Source organism: Gymnoscopelus braueri, assembly GCF_963280865.1.
Source record: "Gymnoscopelus braueri genome assembly, chromosome: 11".
Classification (NCBI taxonomy): Eukaryota; Metazoa; Chordata; class Actinopteri; order Myctophiformes; family Myctophidae; genus Gymnoscopelus; species Gymnoscopelus braueri.
In genome coordinates this window covers 19,251,884-19,264,676 of record NC_137613.1, presented here as the reverse complement: position 1 = coordinate 19,264,676, position 12,793 = coordinate 19,251,884, and the positions used below count along the sequence as shown (strand labels likewise).

Here is a 12,793-nt window from a genome sequence, read left to right as displayed (position 1 = left end):
CACGGGCCGGAAGAGGACAGGGAGTGCCGGTTGTTCTGTCATCTCTTCCCTGCTGGAGGCTGGAGCCCACTTTATGCTGCTGGAGCCCCCCAGCAACATCCATACACACTGACTGTCACTGCATCCATATTATTGGTGGGAAAAGTACTCACATTTCTTACTTAAGTAAAAGTATCAATACTGCAGAAATACTCTGTTACAGGTAAAAGTCCAGAATACAAAATGTACTTGAGTAAAAAGTACAAAAGTATTGGCATCAAAATGTGCTTAAAGTACCAAAAGTAGAAAGTAGGCCTGCTCATTTTGCAGAAATTCACAATGTCCCATTTTTCAAATGTATAACTTTTTTTTTTACAAGCTCACAATGTGTTGCGATGGGAGGCATTGTGAGCTTGTAGATCGGCTATTTTCAAATGGCTGAAATGTATATAGGGCTGAAGTGGTTAATGTGTGTTTTGTTTTGCAATAATAATCATAAATCTACAAAGTAACTAGGAACTAAAGTTTTCAAATGATTGTAGTGGAGTAAAAGTATAATATTTGCCTCTGAGATGTAGTGGAGTAGAAGTAAAAGTAGGCTACAGAAAATTGGAAATAAGTACAGTACTTGAGTAAATACTTAGTTACTGTACACCACTGGCATCCATGTTACTTCAGAGAGTTTCCATATTAGAATAGAATAGAATGGTGATTCCCATTATTTCAAATTTCAAGGACCCCCAGTGTGATATGCATATGCATTTAGCCCCCCCCCCCCCCCCCCCCCCATTTGATGCCATTTTAAAAGTATCTCTGGTTCCACAGTCTATGGGCTACAGCAAAATCCTAAGTGTTAATTTAACTCTGAGAGTGTACTTCAATACTCAGAGTAGTGTCCATTTATTTTGGACCCCTGTTGTGGTTCCCTAACCCCTGAGGACCATTGGAAGAGAATATAATAGAGTAGAATAGAATAGAATATGGGTATGCTATATATATATGCATAAAAGCCTACTATTACGTCTTAATACATTGACTTGAATATACATGAATAAGCAGACTTACTGATTGTTCCTGAATTTAAAAGAAGGAAGACATACTTTACTTTAATAAAACACTGAGGGACAAGAGAACAGAATATAATCTGTATAAAAACCCTACTATTATTATCATTGCAGTGTTTGTTTTGCAACACTAGTCTATGCCCGTGTGTCATAAACACAACATTGTAGCAAAGCCAGAGATGTCCAGTCAAAAACCTAACAATGTTTTAGTTCACATTTTCTCCACTAGATGGCAGAAGAACCATGGGGGTCATTGACGTTTGATCGCGTCATCAGTTGCCTGACAACCAACCAGTGTTGCCATGTAGCCGTATTATAAGCGACTTTGGGCTTCTTTTTCTGTAAAGTTGCTTGAATTCTTTTTTAGTTTGGTCTTGTTTCTAAATTATACTTGCTTATTTAGGCTTGCTTCCAAAGAATGTAATTATTATTTAAACCAGTGGTTCTCAAATATGTTCATGAAAATGTTTTGTACCAGGGAGCATTTGTGTTAGAATGTTTCAAAAAATATTCCAAATATATTCCACTTTTAGTTTTTATTGCAATAGTTTTTGAAAATAGCAGATCTACAAGCTCACAACGCGTTGCATCGTAACGCGTTGTGAGCTTGTAGATTGGCTATTTTCAAACAGCTGACGCATAGAGGTTTATAGTGCTCATGTGACCTATTATTTTCTTCTTTTGGGCTTGTTTTCCTAGACCTGATTGCTTATTTCTCTCACAAAACCTGGCAACACTGTATCTGACTCATGCCCACCATAACGGGGTGACTGGGAGCAAGCCTCACAAAATAATAAATAAATACAAGTAATTATATTAGAAGCGATCTAGCACCTATTTAAACATCAAGATACAAATTTGCAGCATATTCCTTTAATAACTGGTGAGTGGATCTATGTTAATTATGCATCTATTCACGTAGTAGGTAAATCAATTAAGCAACATGTAAACACAATATTGTGTCTGTGGGTCAGACAGCAACGAGTTTAGTGCCACTAATGCTAGGTCTACTTGTTTTGTGAGTTTACTGCGCAACATTAGATTTGATATAATGGCTGTGATATTACATGCATTTCATGTATTCCAAATATATGTATTATATGCCTATGGATAGACTATAAATGTATGTAATATCACTTCACAGCCATTCCAGGGCTATAGATTTGATAGCCTTGCATCTTATTGCGGATCAGCTCAGAATCTGAGCTCCATTCCAATTTATTTTGGAAATGTATATTATATTATATTATATTATATTATATTATATTATATTAGATTAGATTAGATTAGATTAGATTAGATTAGATTATATTATATTATATATATTATATATTATAAATTAAACATTACATTTGAGAGTTGTTGTGTCATGTAGGCCTATCAAGAAATACATCTAAAATATAATTTCCACGTTTTGATTGGAAATGTTTTAAGCAGAGCATCCAGATTAATGCAATATAATAATATACCGTACCAAATTAAGTGTTATCAGGCAGATGTGTTAGGTGGACCTACAGTAGTCCTGTATCCCCCAAACTGTAGGCTACATGCTTCTTTTTGCTTGTAATTACTTAAGTACAGTATGTTCATATTGTGTGTGTGTGTGTGTGTGTGTGTGTGTGTGTGTGTGTGTGTGGGGGGGTGTGTGTGTGTGTGTGTGTGTGTGTGTGTGTGTGTGTGTGTGTGTGTGTGTGTGTGTGTGTGTGTGTGTGTGTGTGTGTGTGTGTGTGTGTGTGTGTGTGCGTGTGTGCGTGCGTGCGTGTGTGTGTACTGTATATGTTCCCATTCATCACTACAGGAGTGGTCATATGCAATAAGCTTTGTACTTAGCCCCTACACAGCGCACACTGCAGCAACACATCCTGCATTAACATTGCAGACTGCTCAATAGAAATTGAAGAGCCGGGAGATAAAATACAACCACCCCAATTGTACAAGTTATATTATATTAACATACTATACAATACAGATTGAACACAATTGCATTTTATTAATTAAAAAAGTTACATAGTGCACCGCTTTAATATAAATATAGCCTACGTTCTGCATAGGGCTACCATTCTTTCTGGTTCAGTGGGATCTTTGTCAAAACTACTGTATACTATTTCACTTGCCTCAAAGCAAAGCAGCGGCGGGACCTATATCTTGTTTAAGTGGTGCAGAAATGCTGAATGAATACAGAGGAAAATATAGTTGTTTTCTTTTCCCTCATTGTTTCCAGTCTTAAGAATATCCAACCATGTTGTTCTACACCTGAATGAATACAGAGGAAATATAGTTGTTTTCTTTTCCCTCGTTGTTTCCAGTCTTAAGAAACTCCAACCATGTTGTTCTACACCTGCGGTCCGAACGAGGCTATGGTGGTATCAGGTAATTACTTATAGCATCACACCCTAGCGTTGTCCTTATTGTTTGTAGACCTGTTGTATTGGTTACGCTGTACATATCGTTGATGTCGGGCAGGAACCTCTTTATCTCCATATTCTAACTTTTTGTGTTTTTTTCATAAATAAATGCCCTACTTGTTGATCGTACTACAGCGTCACACAAAAGTAGCAGATCTGCAAGCTCGAAACGGAGCAAAGCGATGAGTTTTGAGCTTGTTGATCTGCTACTTTTGCCGTTTTTGAATTTGAATCCTGAAAAGTCTCAGTTTTGGACAGGTTTCCACAGGACAGAGACGATATACTGTATCATGATGCTCTATGGCATATTTGTAATACAGTACCATCACCGATACAACAAATTGGCAAAGTAGTCAATTTATTGATACTGTATATGATCCAAAGAGTAGAATTGATTCATTTTGTTCGCCAAATATTTAGCACTCATTTGTTCCTTTCTATTCCTTCTTTAAAAAAGGGTTGTGTCGTTCCCCGCCCCTGATGGTGCCTGGAGGCAGAGTATTTGTTATCCCTTGTTTCCAGCAGATCCAGAGGTAAGCACACCATTCTCCTACAACAAGGTACAAGAACGCTCACCCCAAAACACGCTCGCCCCGGGCCAAATCCGGTGACCTCAGAACGCTCGCCACCAGGTAAACGGTACCTCAGTAAAACTATGCTTAACCTAACCTTATTCCTGAATCTAACCTCACTAAAACTATACCTAAACCTAACCTTATTCCCAAACTTAACCTCAGTAAAACCATGCCTAAACATAACCTTATTCCTAACCTTAACCTCAGTAAAACAAATACAAGAATACAAGAACCGCTGGGGGCGAGCGGTCCGCAAAAGAAATGTGGGCTAGTGTGTTTTGGGGGCGAGCGTTCCGTTTACCATATATATATCATTATGTGTCATAGATCTTGTTGTTTTGTTTGTGTTCAGTTTTCAGTTTTACCATGTTCTGTTCTCACACAGACTCAGAGTCATGTGCTTCATTTAATTTCTCTCTTCCTCCAGGATCTCTCTGAACACTCTGACGCTGAATGTGAAGAGTGATAAAGTATACACACGCCATGGAGTGCCCATCTCAGTCACTGGCATAGCCCAGGTCAGCACGCACTCTTACACAAAACAACGCACGCACGCACGCACGCACGGACGCACACACGCACGCAGGCACACACACACACACACACACACACACACACACACACACACACACACACACACACACACACACACACACACACACACACACACACACACACACACACACACACACACACACACAAACAGACATTATGCCCAAGCACACGCACACACATACACACGATCCAGGTGGCCAACTGCACTGACGATGTTCACCTCAACTTTTTTTCAAGCATCTTACAGTTGAGTCTATAGCTTTCCCAGAGCAGTTTTCTTGGCAAATCAGTGTAAATTTGATTAAATACATTTAGTTTTGTTATTATAAGATAACAAAGAGATAGCGCTTGTAGTGCAGTCAGAGATATCTCATTTATACAATTACTCTCCTCAGTCTCCTCGCTCTTGCTTCATACTCAATAAGCCCCCCCCCCCCCAGAGTATGAAGTAATGTGGCCACTGTGTGTATATACAGTACGGTCAACACCATAACATTTGTTTTGATTTCCTGAAACAGATGAAGATCCAGGGTCAGAACAAGCAGATGCTGGCTGCAGCCTGTCAGATGTTCATGGGCAAGTCCGAGGCGGAGATTTCTCACATTGCACTGGAAACTCTAGAGGGTCACCAGAGGGCAATCATAGCCCATCTGACCGTTGAGGTAATGCTTGGCTGAGTGGTTGTTCGATTGATCTTTGTCAAATATGCTCCATAACAAAATGATACGCATTACAAGCTGTGCCAATATATCGTGAAATGGTGTATACACTTCACATTAAGTGGGCGCAGTTGACTCCCCCATACCCCCCATACCCCCACCTCATTACTAAGTGACATTACTACTCTAGATACTCTCGTCTAGGTTGTCCTTAGGCTGAAAGTGGTAAAGTGTCATAACAAACAAAGATAATTACAGTTGAAGGTTGATTTATGGGTGTCATGATATTCTTGATTGAAATTGGTTTGCTCAAGCCTACATAAACGCATCATATTTTGTTTTACAGGGGAAAAACATGATATGATTTTTGATACAAGAATACAATGAAATAGATTTTTTGTATTTATTTTTTGGTGCACATATTGTTGAATGGGTGCACAAGATGACCAGGCACGTGATCTCAAAGGGATAAAAAGCCATTTTACAGCGTGTAGGAGGGTCTGTGTGTGTGTGTGTGTGTGTGTGTGTCTGAGATTGTCCGGATATATTCTCACAAACCGCTGAACTGATCAGTGCCACATTTCTTGGTAGTAGGCCGAAGAAGTACCTCCATGCATTTGTTTTTCACATAATGTATTAATCTTCAAAATATGTCTCTTTGTATGTCCACTGTGCAGTAACCATGATTGTACCACGTCGTTGTTCCTCCAGGAAATCTACAAGGACCGTAAGAAGTTCTCGGAGCAGGTGTTCAAGGTGGCCTCCTCTGACCTGGTCAACATGGGCATTAGTGTGGTCAGCTACACACTCAAAGACGTGCATGATGACCAGGTGATATATCACAGCTGTCAGACACAAGTCACAAACCATAGGGTTGGCGGAAGCATTAGGTTCCACAAGAGAGCTTTTTGCATTCCGCAGAGAATGCGAAAGAGAAGAACCATTCTCCCCCCATCGCCAGGTACTGAGATCCACGTAGACCAAGGAATGTGTCAGAGAATGGGGATAAAGTGTGGGATACTGACAGACACTCTTATTTCTTCATGTACAGTATCCTTGAAGAAGGCCACAAGCCAAAACATTGGTTATCTTTTTGTTCAGCTCATGTGCTGAATTTGACTAGATACTGTATGTCGTCAGTATATACTGCATCCAATCCACTTTTGATTTATTAAAATGTTTGTGTCTGTCTAAAAAGTGATGGATACAAAATATTGAGCATAGGTAAGGAAGCAAAATACTTGCATGTATGTATTTTTCTTGTAGCTTCTGTAGTGTATTCTCACAAACATTTAGGTTATTGAAGAGACATGAAAACTGTTTATGTGTGACTTACATAGAAACATTTAGCACTCCATGGTTCATACAGGTATGCATTTAAAACATAAGGAGTAGTCTTGTTCACGTCTGTTGGATAAAATAATGAGTGAATTAAAGCTAGCTCTACACTGGAATTAAAACTCCCATGGGAAGGTCATGCACAAATGCCGTTTTTTCTTTTTGCCGTGTGTGGATATATTTTCCATGTACCTATTATGGCCTTACACGCAATGTGCCTCTTACATTACATCTCACCTCCCTCTCTGTCTCTGTTCATCCTCAGGACTACCTCCATTCCCTGGGCAAGGCCCGCACCGCCCAGGTTCAGAAAGACGCCCGCATCGGCGAAGCAATGAACAAGCGAGATGCTGTCATGAGGGTGAGACATGACATGACTAGCCTCGGTACCCAGGCTTTCTCTCTCGATCTCTCTATCCTCCTGTCTATCTACATTATTGCTACTTTGTCTGTTTTCTGACCCCTGCCTCGGTCTCTCTTTCAATTTCTATATGGATCCCTCTCACCTGCTTCTCTCTCTGTCTCCATTTCTCTCATCATCATCAACCCCCCCCCCCCCTCCCAACCGCTACAGGAGGCCCATGCCATGCAGGAGAAGGTGTCCTCCCAGTATAAAAATGAGATCGAAATGGCCAGAGCGCAGAGAGATTATGAGCTGAAGAAAGCAGCCTATGACATTGAGGTCAACACCAAGAAGGCAGAGTCTGAGATGGCCTACCAGTTGCAGGTATTTGGCTTGGTTTAGTTTAGTGTGGACAATGCAAAAAAAAGGGGTTTGCTAAAAGAATATGGTAATATACTGTATAATTATTACACACACTGAAACTGTTTAACTGTTTAACTATATATATACAGCATAGTGGCCCTCATTTATCAACGCAGCGTATAAACCGGCGTATATTTTTCCATATATTCGGCCGTACACCAACGTCGAAGTCACATTTATCAACGAATCCTACACAGCTGATCCGAGCCTACATTTGGTCCCAGGCTTGATAAATGTCACGGCTGGAACCTAGCGTCATTTAAATAACACGCCCTTAAATATTCTCAAAACGCCCCGATTTTACGACATGAAGAAGGACCAGAATACGACCAAAGACATCAAAAGCCAATGAGAAAGAGTTTCCCCCGCCTGCCTCGCCACATACGCACACGCACACGCCCCCTCCTCTCTCTCTCTCTCTCTCTCTCTCACACACACACACACACACACACACACACGCCCGCCCAGCTGTGTTTTTCATGTATTGTAATCCTACCGTAGCGGTACAATCTTTGTCACGTAGGCTTGTAGCCTACATGAATGACATATTATGATACCAATCACATCGCCATGAATGGAATACGTTTGTATATTAATTTATGTAACCCATACCGAGCAGTGCACAAGCAGTCATGTAGGATATTCCCCGTGAGACTCCGACGGGCGGCAGTGGTTTCGGTCCGCCACGTTAATAAGAGATTGGAGCGTCGGGTTTATATCCTTAACCCAGTCAGGTTGTATAGTCTTCAAAACTCTCTATGACATAACTCCATAACATAGGACAAGCTACTGTAAGTTTGTACACCTCACTGTCCATGAAAAGATCGTCGGCAGTCCCGACCGCGGGACTCCCGAGTCCCGACGCAAAAGCGCTCGTATATTTTGAAAATAGCAGATCTACAAGCTCACAACGCGTCGCGATGCGACCCGTTTTTGAGCTTGCAGATCTGCTATTTTAAAATAGCCAATGCAACTGAATGACTGTTAAAGCAGTTTGTTTAAATTACTTTATAAAATGTTATATTTTCACAGGGATTAATTATTAGTGTGTAGATATACATTTAGGAGTGGATTATGTGTCCAGATGCCTGTCAGACAGTCAGACAATGCTGCTCCGCAGGTCTAGAATGGAATAAACGGGCGCAGCCAACGTCAACAACTGGTCTCGACCAGACGTGAGATCTCAGCGTATGGTAGGATGAAGCCCACGTCAGGATATATTGATAAATGCCGAAAGGTGCGGTGATCTCGCCCTACGCCCATTATTTGGGCTGCACCGCGTTGATAAATGAGGGCCACAGTATGTGTCCAAAATGTTCTTTTCAATAAGAGTCTCTTAACCCTATACTGTACTTCGTTGACTGGGGTCCCCTAGAGGTCTATTCTTGGCCCCCTCTACACCAAATCTCTTCGTAATAGCCAATCCACAAGCTCACACAATGTGTTGCATTGTGATGCGTTGTGAGCTTGTAGATATCTTTTGCCAAATGTTCACCTATTTTGACGCTAGGGTCTATGTGGTTAACAGACATTTTTTTCAAACATCTCTTGCTCTTTCCCCTCCCTTCCTCTCCACCCATGTGCCGGGCGAAGGTGGCAAAGACCAAGCAGCGCATCGAGGAGGAGAAGATGCAGGTGCAGGTGGTGGAGCGGGCTCAGCAGATCATGCTGCAGGAGCAGGAGATCACCCGCAGGGAGAAGGAGCTGGAGGCCAAGGTCAAGAAGCCAGCCGAGGCCGAGAGATTCCGACTGGAGAGACTGGCTGAGGCGAGGCGGTGAGTAGGGCGGATGACAGAGCTATACGTACAGATAAATCTCACCAGTCTCTCTCTCGACATTAAAAAGTATTATGATGTTAATAATGATGAAGAGTATAGTGATAGTGATAATGATGACAGTAAAACAGTCTTCTAGGTCTGAAACCATGTCTCTTTCTCTCTTTGGCTGTATGTCCCTCTGTCCTTCGGCCTGTCCAGCCTGCAGTTGATCATGGAGGCTGAAGCTGAAGCGGAGTCTATTAGAGTGAGTCACACACAATTCCATCACATCCGACCACCATTATGTGTGTGGATAAACCCTTCTTATTCTGTTGACTTTCCTCTTGCACCTCCTTCAGTGAATATACAGTACAATATACTGTATGCATAAACACAATTCTGTCCCTAATAGTAATTCGTATTTATTTGTTTAAATTTTTAGCCTCTCTATTGATATTGCAGTGCTCTAAGCATGTCAACGTCAGTCGGTTTAGACCACTTTGGTCTGACTGGGTTTAAGGAGCAGCATAGTCTCTAGGGGCTGCTAGTGGGACATTAGTTTTGTTTAATTATGCCATAACCAAGAAGGCATTCACGTCAATGGCTGATATGATATCTACTCAACAGTATTTGCTACAATGACATGTCCTGGAGAGAAGGTACAATGGTAAACGCTCAGATCAATGAATTCTATTAATTGAGCTCTCTAGATGTGTCATGGACCTACAATAATCCAAAGACATATCTGTGTATATTTTATTTGTCTATAGTCACCTTTCTGCTGCATGGAAATGGTTCAAATCTTGACATTTTGGTTTTTAGGCAAAAGTGCCTGGTACTTTTTAGTATCACCTTCTTCAAGGTTCCAAGCGAGCTGAGGCTATATAAAAAGGCAACAGTTCCTGAGCCATGTGGCCCATAGGTCAGGTACTGTACGCCCCTTGGACATGATGCTAGTATGTCGTCGCAGGGACATACCCTCACCCCTTGATTCTGAGTGCCAAGCAGGGAGGCATTGCGATGGGTGCCATTTTTATTTTTTATAGTCTTTAGTATGACTCGGCCAGGGATTGTCTAACCTAACTAACAGTCTAACCGTTACCACGATGCCAGTGAGCTGGTTGAGGCGGTTATGGGGTGGAAAAGCAACACATGAATTATCTACAAAGTAACCGTTTTATCCTTATTATCCATGTCAGGTTAAAGGGGAAGCCGAGGCTTATGCTGTGGAAGCTAAGGGCCGTGCTGAGGCCGAGCAAATGATTAAGAAGGCAGAGGCCTTCCAGCAGTACAAGGAGGGAGCCATGGTGGACATGCTTCTGGAGAAACTGCCTCTGGTGAGCAATGAGACAACATCATGACCAACTGATTGCGAACGCGGAAGGAGGCGCGGCGAAGCCGCGCCTCCGACCAAGTGGAGCTTACTATGTAACCGTGCTCGGGTTGTGTGTGTGTGTGTGTGTGTCTGTGTGCAAAATCTGTGCATGCACTGTGCACTCTGGCCCCCAGAGGGCGCCAGAGTGCAGGAATTTAGACAATGCTCTGATTAAAATGCACAACAGCCTGCAAAACACACACACACACACACACACACACACACACACACACACACACACACACAGTCAATGTTCTCTCCCCATCACGATGAAATAACACGGATTACAAGTCCGTAAATACACAATATTTTCGAGCTGCGTTCGCTTCCAGCGTTCGCGCGTCTTACTTGTTTAAATAATACTAGTCCATGCCCTACCCAGGGATGTGCACGCTTCAACTATGTGCAGACTTGGGACCACGACCACAACTACATATCGCATAGCCTGTGGCAGACAATCGAATAAACCAGGGGTACAACCCTGCTGGCAACTATGCTCTAATCTCTGTGATGAAATCCATGCTTGGGTATCAATAGGAATCAATCTGCTTGGCTATTTAGGGGGGGAGATTTGTCTATGTAACTTGAGAATAACACATTTTAATATGTTCATGAATTTTCATCAATGAACATAGGCTTTTAGGGATATTCTTATTTTGCTGCTTGCTTTTGAGTAGTTTTTCTTGTGCTAGCCTTGGTGATGAATTGTAGATTTGCTTAGTTTAATATCCCATGATTTTTCCCACCAGATAGCAGAGGAGATCAGCAAGCCACTTTCCAAAGCCCATAAGATCACCATGATTTCCAGTGGAGGTGGAGAGGTGGGCGCAGCTAAACTGACAGGAGAGGTGCTGGACATAATGACACGCCTCCCAGAAGCGGTGGAGAAACTGACTGGAGTCAGCATCTCCCAGGTAACGCGCGCGCGCGCGCACACACACACACACACACACACACACACACACACACACACACACACACACACACACACACACACACACACACACACACACACACACACACACAATAAACACACAAGTCATTTCACGAATGCTCACAAAAGCAGATTTCTCAATTACTTCACGTTTACAATGATTCCTCCATCTGTCTCTGTCCCTCTTTCCTCCTCACCCCCAAATCCATTCATCCTGTAGGCGGTCACCCGTACAGATTGAAGAGAAGGGTTCCAGCCTCAGCCGTGACAGGCCAGTGGAACAACTGGCCTTATCTCAGTGTCTATATTTACACGTGTCTACTAACACAGCCTTAACCCCCTTTCTACCCTAATCTCTCTCTTCCTTTCTGTGTGTTAGGGCACTTGCATAGAGTTGTGTGTCCCTATATAGCACCCTGTTAAGTGAAGCGCACGCCACAGCAGACGAGGCCGGCGTCATACATCGCCTCAAAGGCCCCTCCAGAGCGTATGCGTGTGATAGTCAGCAATGAGTTTGTTTTTTACCAGATTCAGAACCATCTTTGTCCTGCTGTGATGTCATCTGTTGTTGCTTAGGATATAGAAACAAGGTGTACATAAGTATGTGCTTTGAAGCAACTAGCATAACAGGTAGCTATCTGTGACATCTAGCATGTGTGTGTGTGTGTGCAGCATTGTCCCTGAACAACATACATAGTTTACATGCATAGATTTGTCAACAGTAAAGATTCCAGGACGCCAGGTCGGGGGGGGCGGCCAGCCGGCCACTAGTGTACAGCCCCACCGCTAGTGTACAGAGCTTACATAAAATGAATGGGAGCTATTTAACCACTTTCAATCTGGTGTCCCTATTTTGTGTATGTCAGGTGAAGTTTTTCCATATTTATTTATTGTCTCCGCCGGAGGCGGAGAGTATGTTTTCGCTTCGTCCCGCCGTGTGTTCACCTCCCTCCTAGCCAAGCTAACATTGGTCAAGCTCCACGTGACACGTGTCAATATGTTGACACCAATGCCTTTGATTGGCTAGAGGGACGCATGACGAAATAAAATCCTATAGGTGTGTCACTTCAAAAAGCCATTTATGGTTTTTGAAGTCAGGTAAGACAGGATCAATCAGTCTTGATTGGAACAGTACCTTCCAGTACAAATCACCCGTCCGTGCGTGTGTGTGTCCCTCTGAGAACACCTAACATTGGTCAAGCAAAGGCGCAGAAGGCCAAGAAGGCTAAGAAAGCATACTCATCTACAACAGTAACACAGAAGAGGACTATAGAGTTGAATTGATCCCACAACAAGGCCGAAGTCTTAATACTGTAACAATTGGCCACCTTGATCAAATACATTATGTAGCACTAGAGAAAACTGACATAGATCAAACACACCAAT

At 42.4% G+C, this 12,793-nt stretch overlaps 1 protein-coding gene across 1 annotated transcript; it reads left to right on the top strand.

Annotated features, from left to right (window-relative positions):
* Positions 1-99: 99 nt before the first annotated feature.
* flot1a (flotillin 1a) lies at positions 100-11,907 on the top strand. The gene is made up of 13 exons (XM_080442278.1): positions 100-144; positions 3,357-3,413; positions 3,906-3,981; positions 4,451-4,541; positions 5,097-5,240; positions 5,949-6,068; positions 6,841-6,936; positions 7,150-7,302; positions 8,935-9,116; positions 9,318-9,363; positions 10,298-10,435; positions 11,223-11,387; positions 11,628-11,907. Exons 2-13 carry the CDS (start codon positions 3,368-3,370, stop codon positions 11,646-11,648), a joined length of 1,278 nt encoding a protein of 425 aa, XP_080298404.1. The 5' UTR covers positions 100-144; positions 3,357-3,367; the 3' UTR covers positions 11,649-11,907.
* The last annotated feature ends 886 nt before the right edge of the window (positions 11,908-12,793 follow it).

Excerpts from the sequence above, each read along its gene's own strand:
- flot1a (XM_080442278.1), top strand. The coding sequence starts at position 3,368 with ATGTTGTTCTACACCTGCGGTCCGAACGAGGCTATGGTGGTATCAG. Across the intron at positions 6,069-6,840 it reads AAGACGTGCATGATGACCAG|GACTACCTCCATTCCCTGGG; the intron begins GTGATATATCAC and ends GTTCATCCTCAG. Across the intron at positions 9,364-10,297 it reads CTGAAGCGGAGTCTATTAGA|GTTAAAGGGGAAGCCGAGGC; the intron begins GTGAGTCACACA and ends TATCCATGTCAG.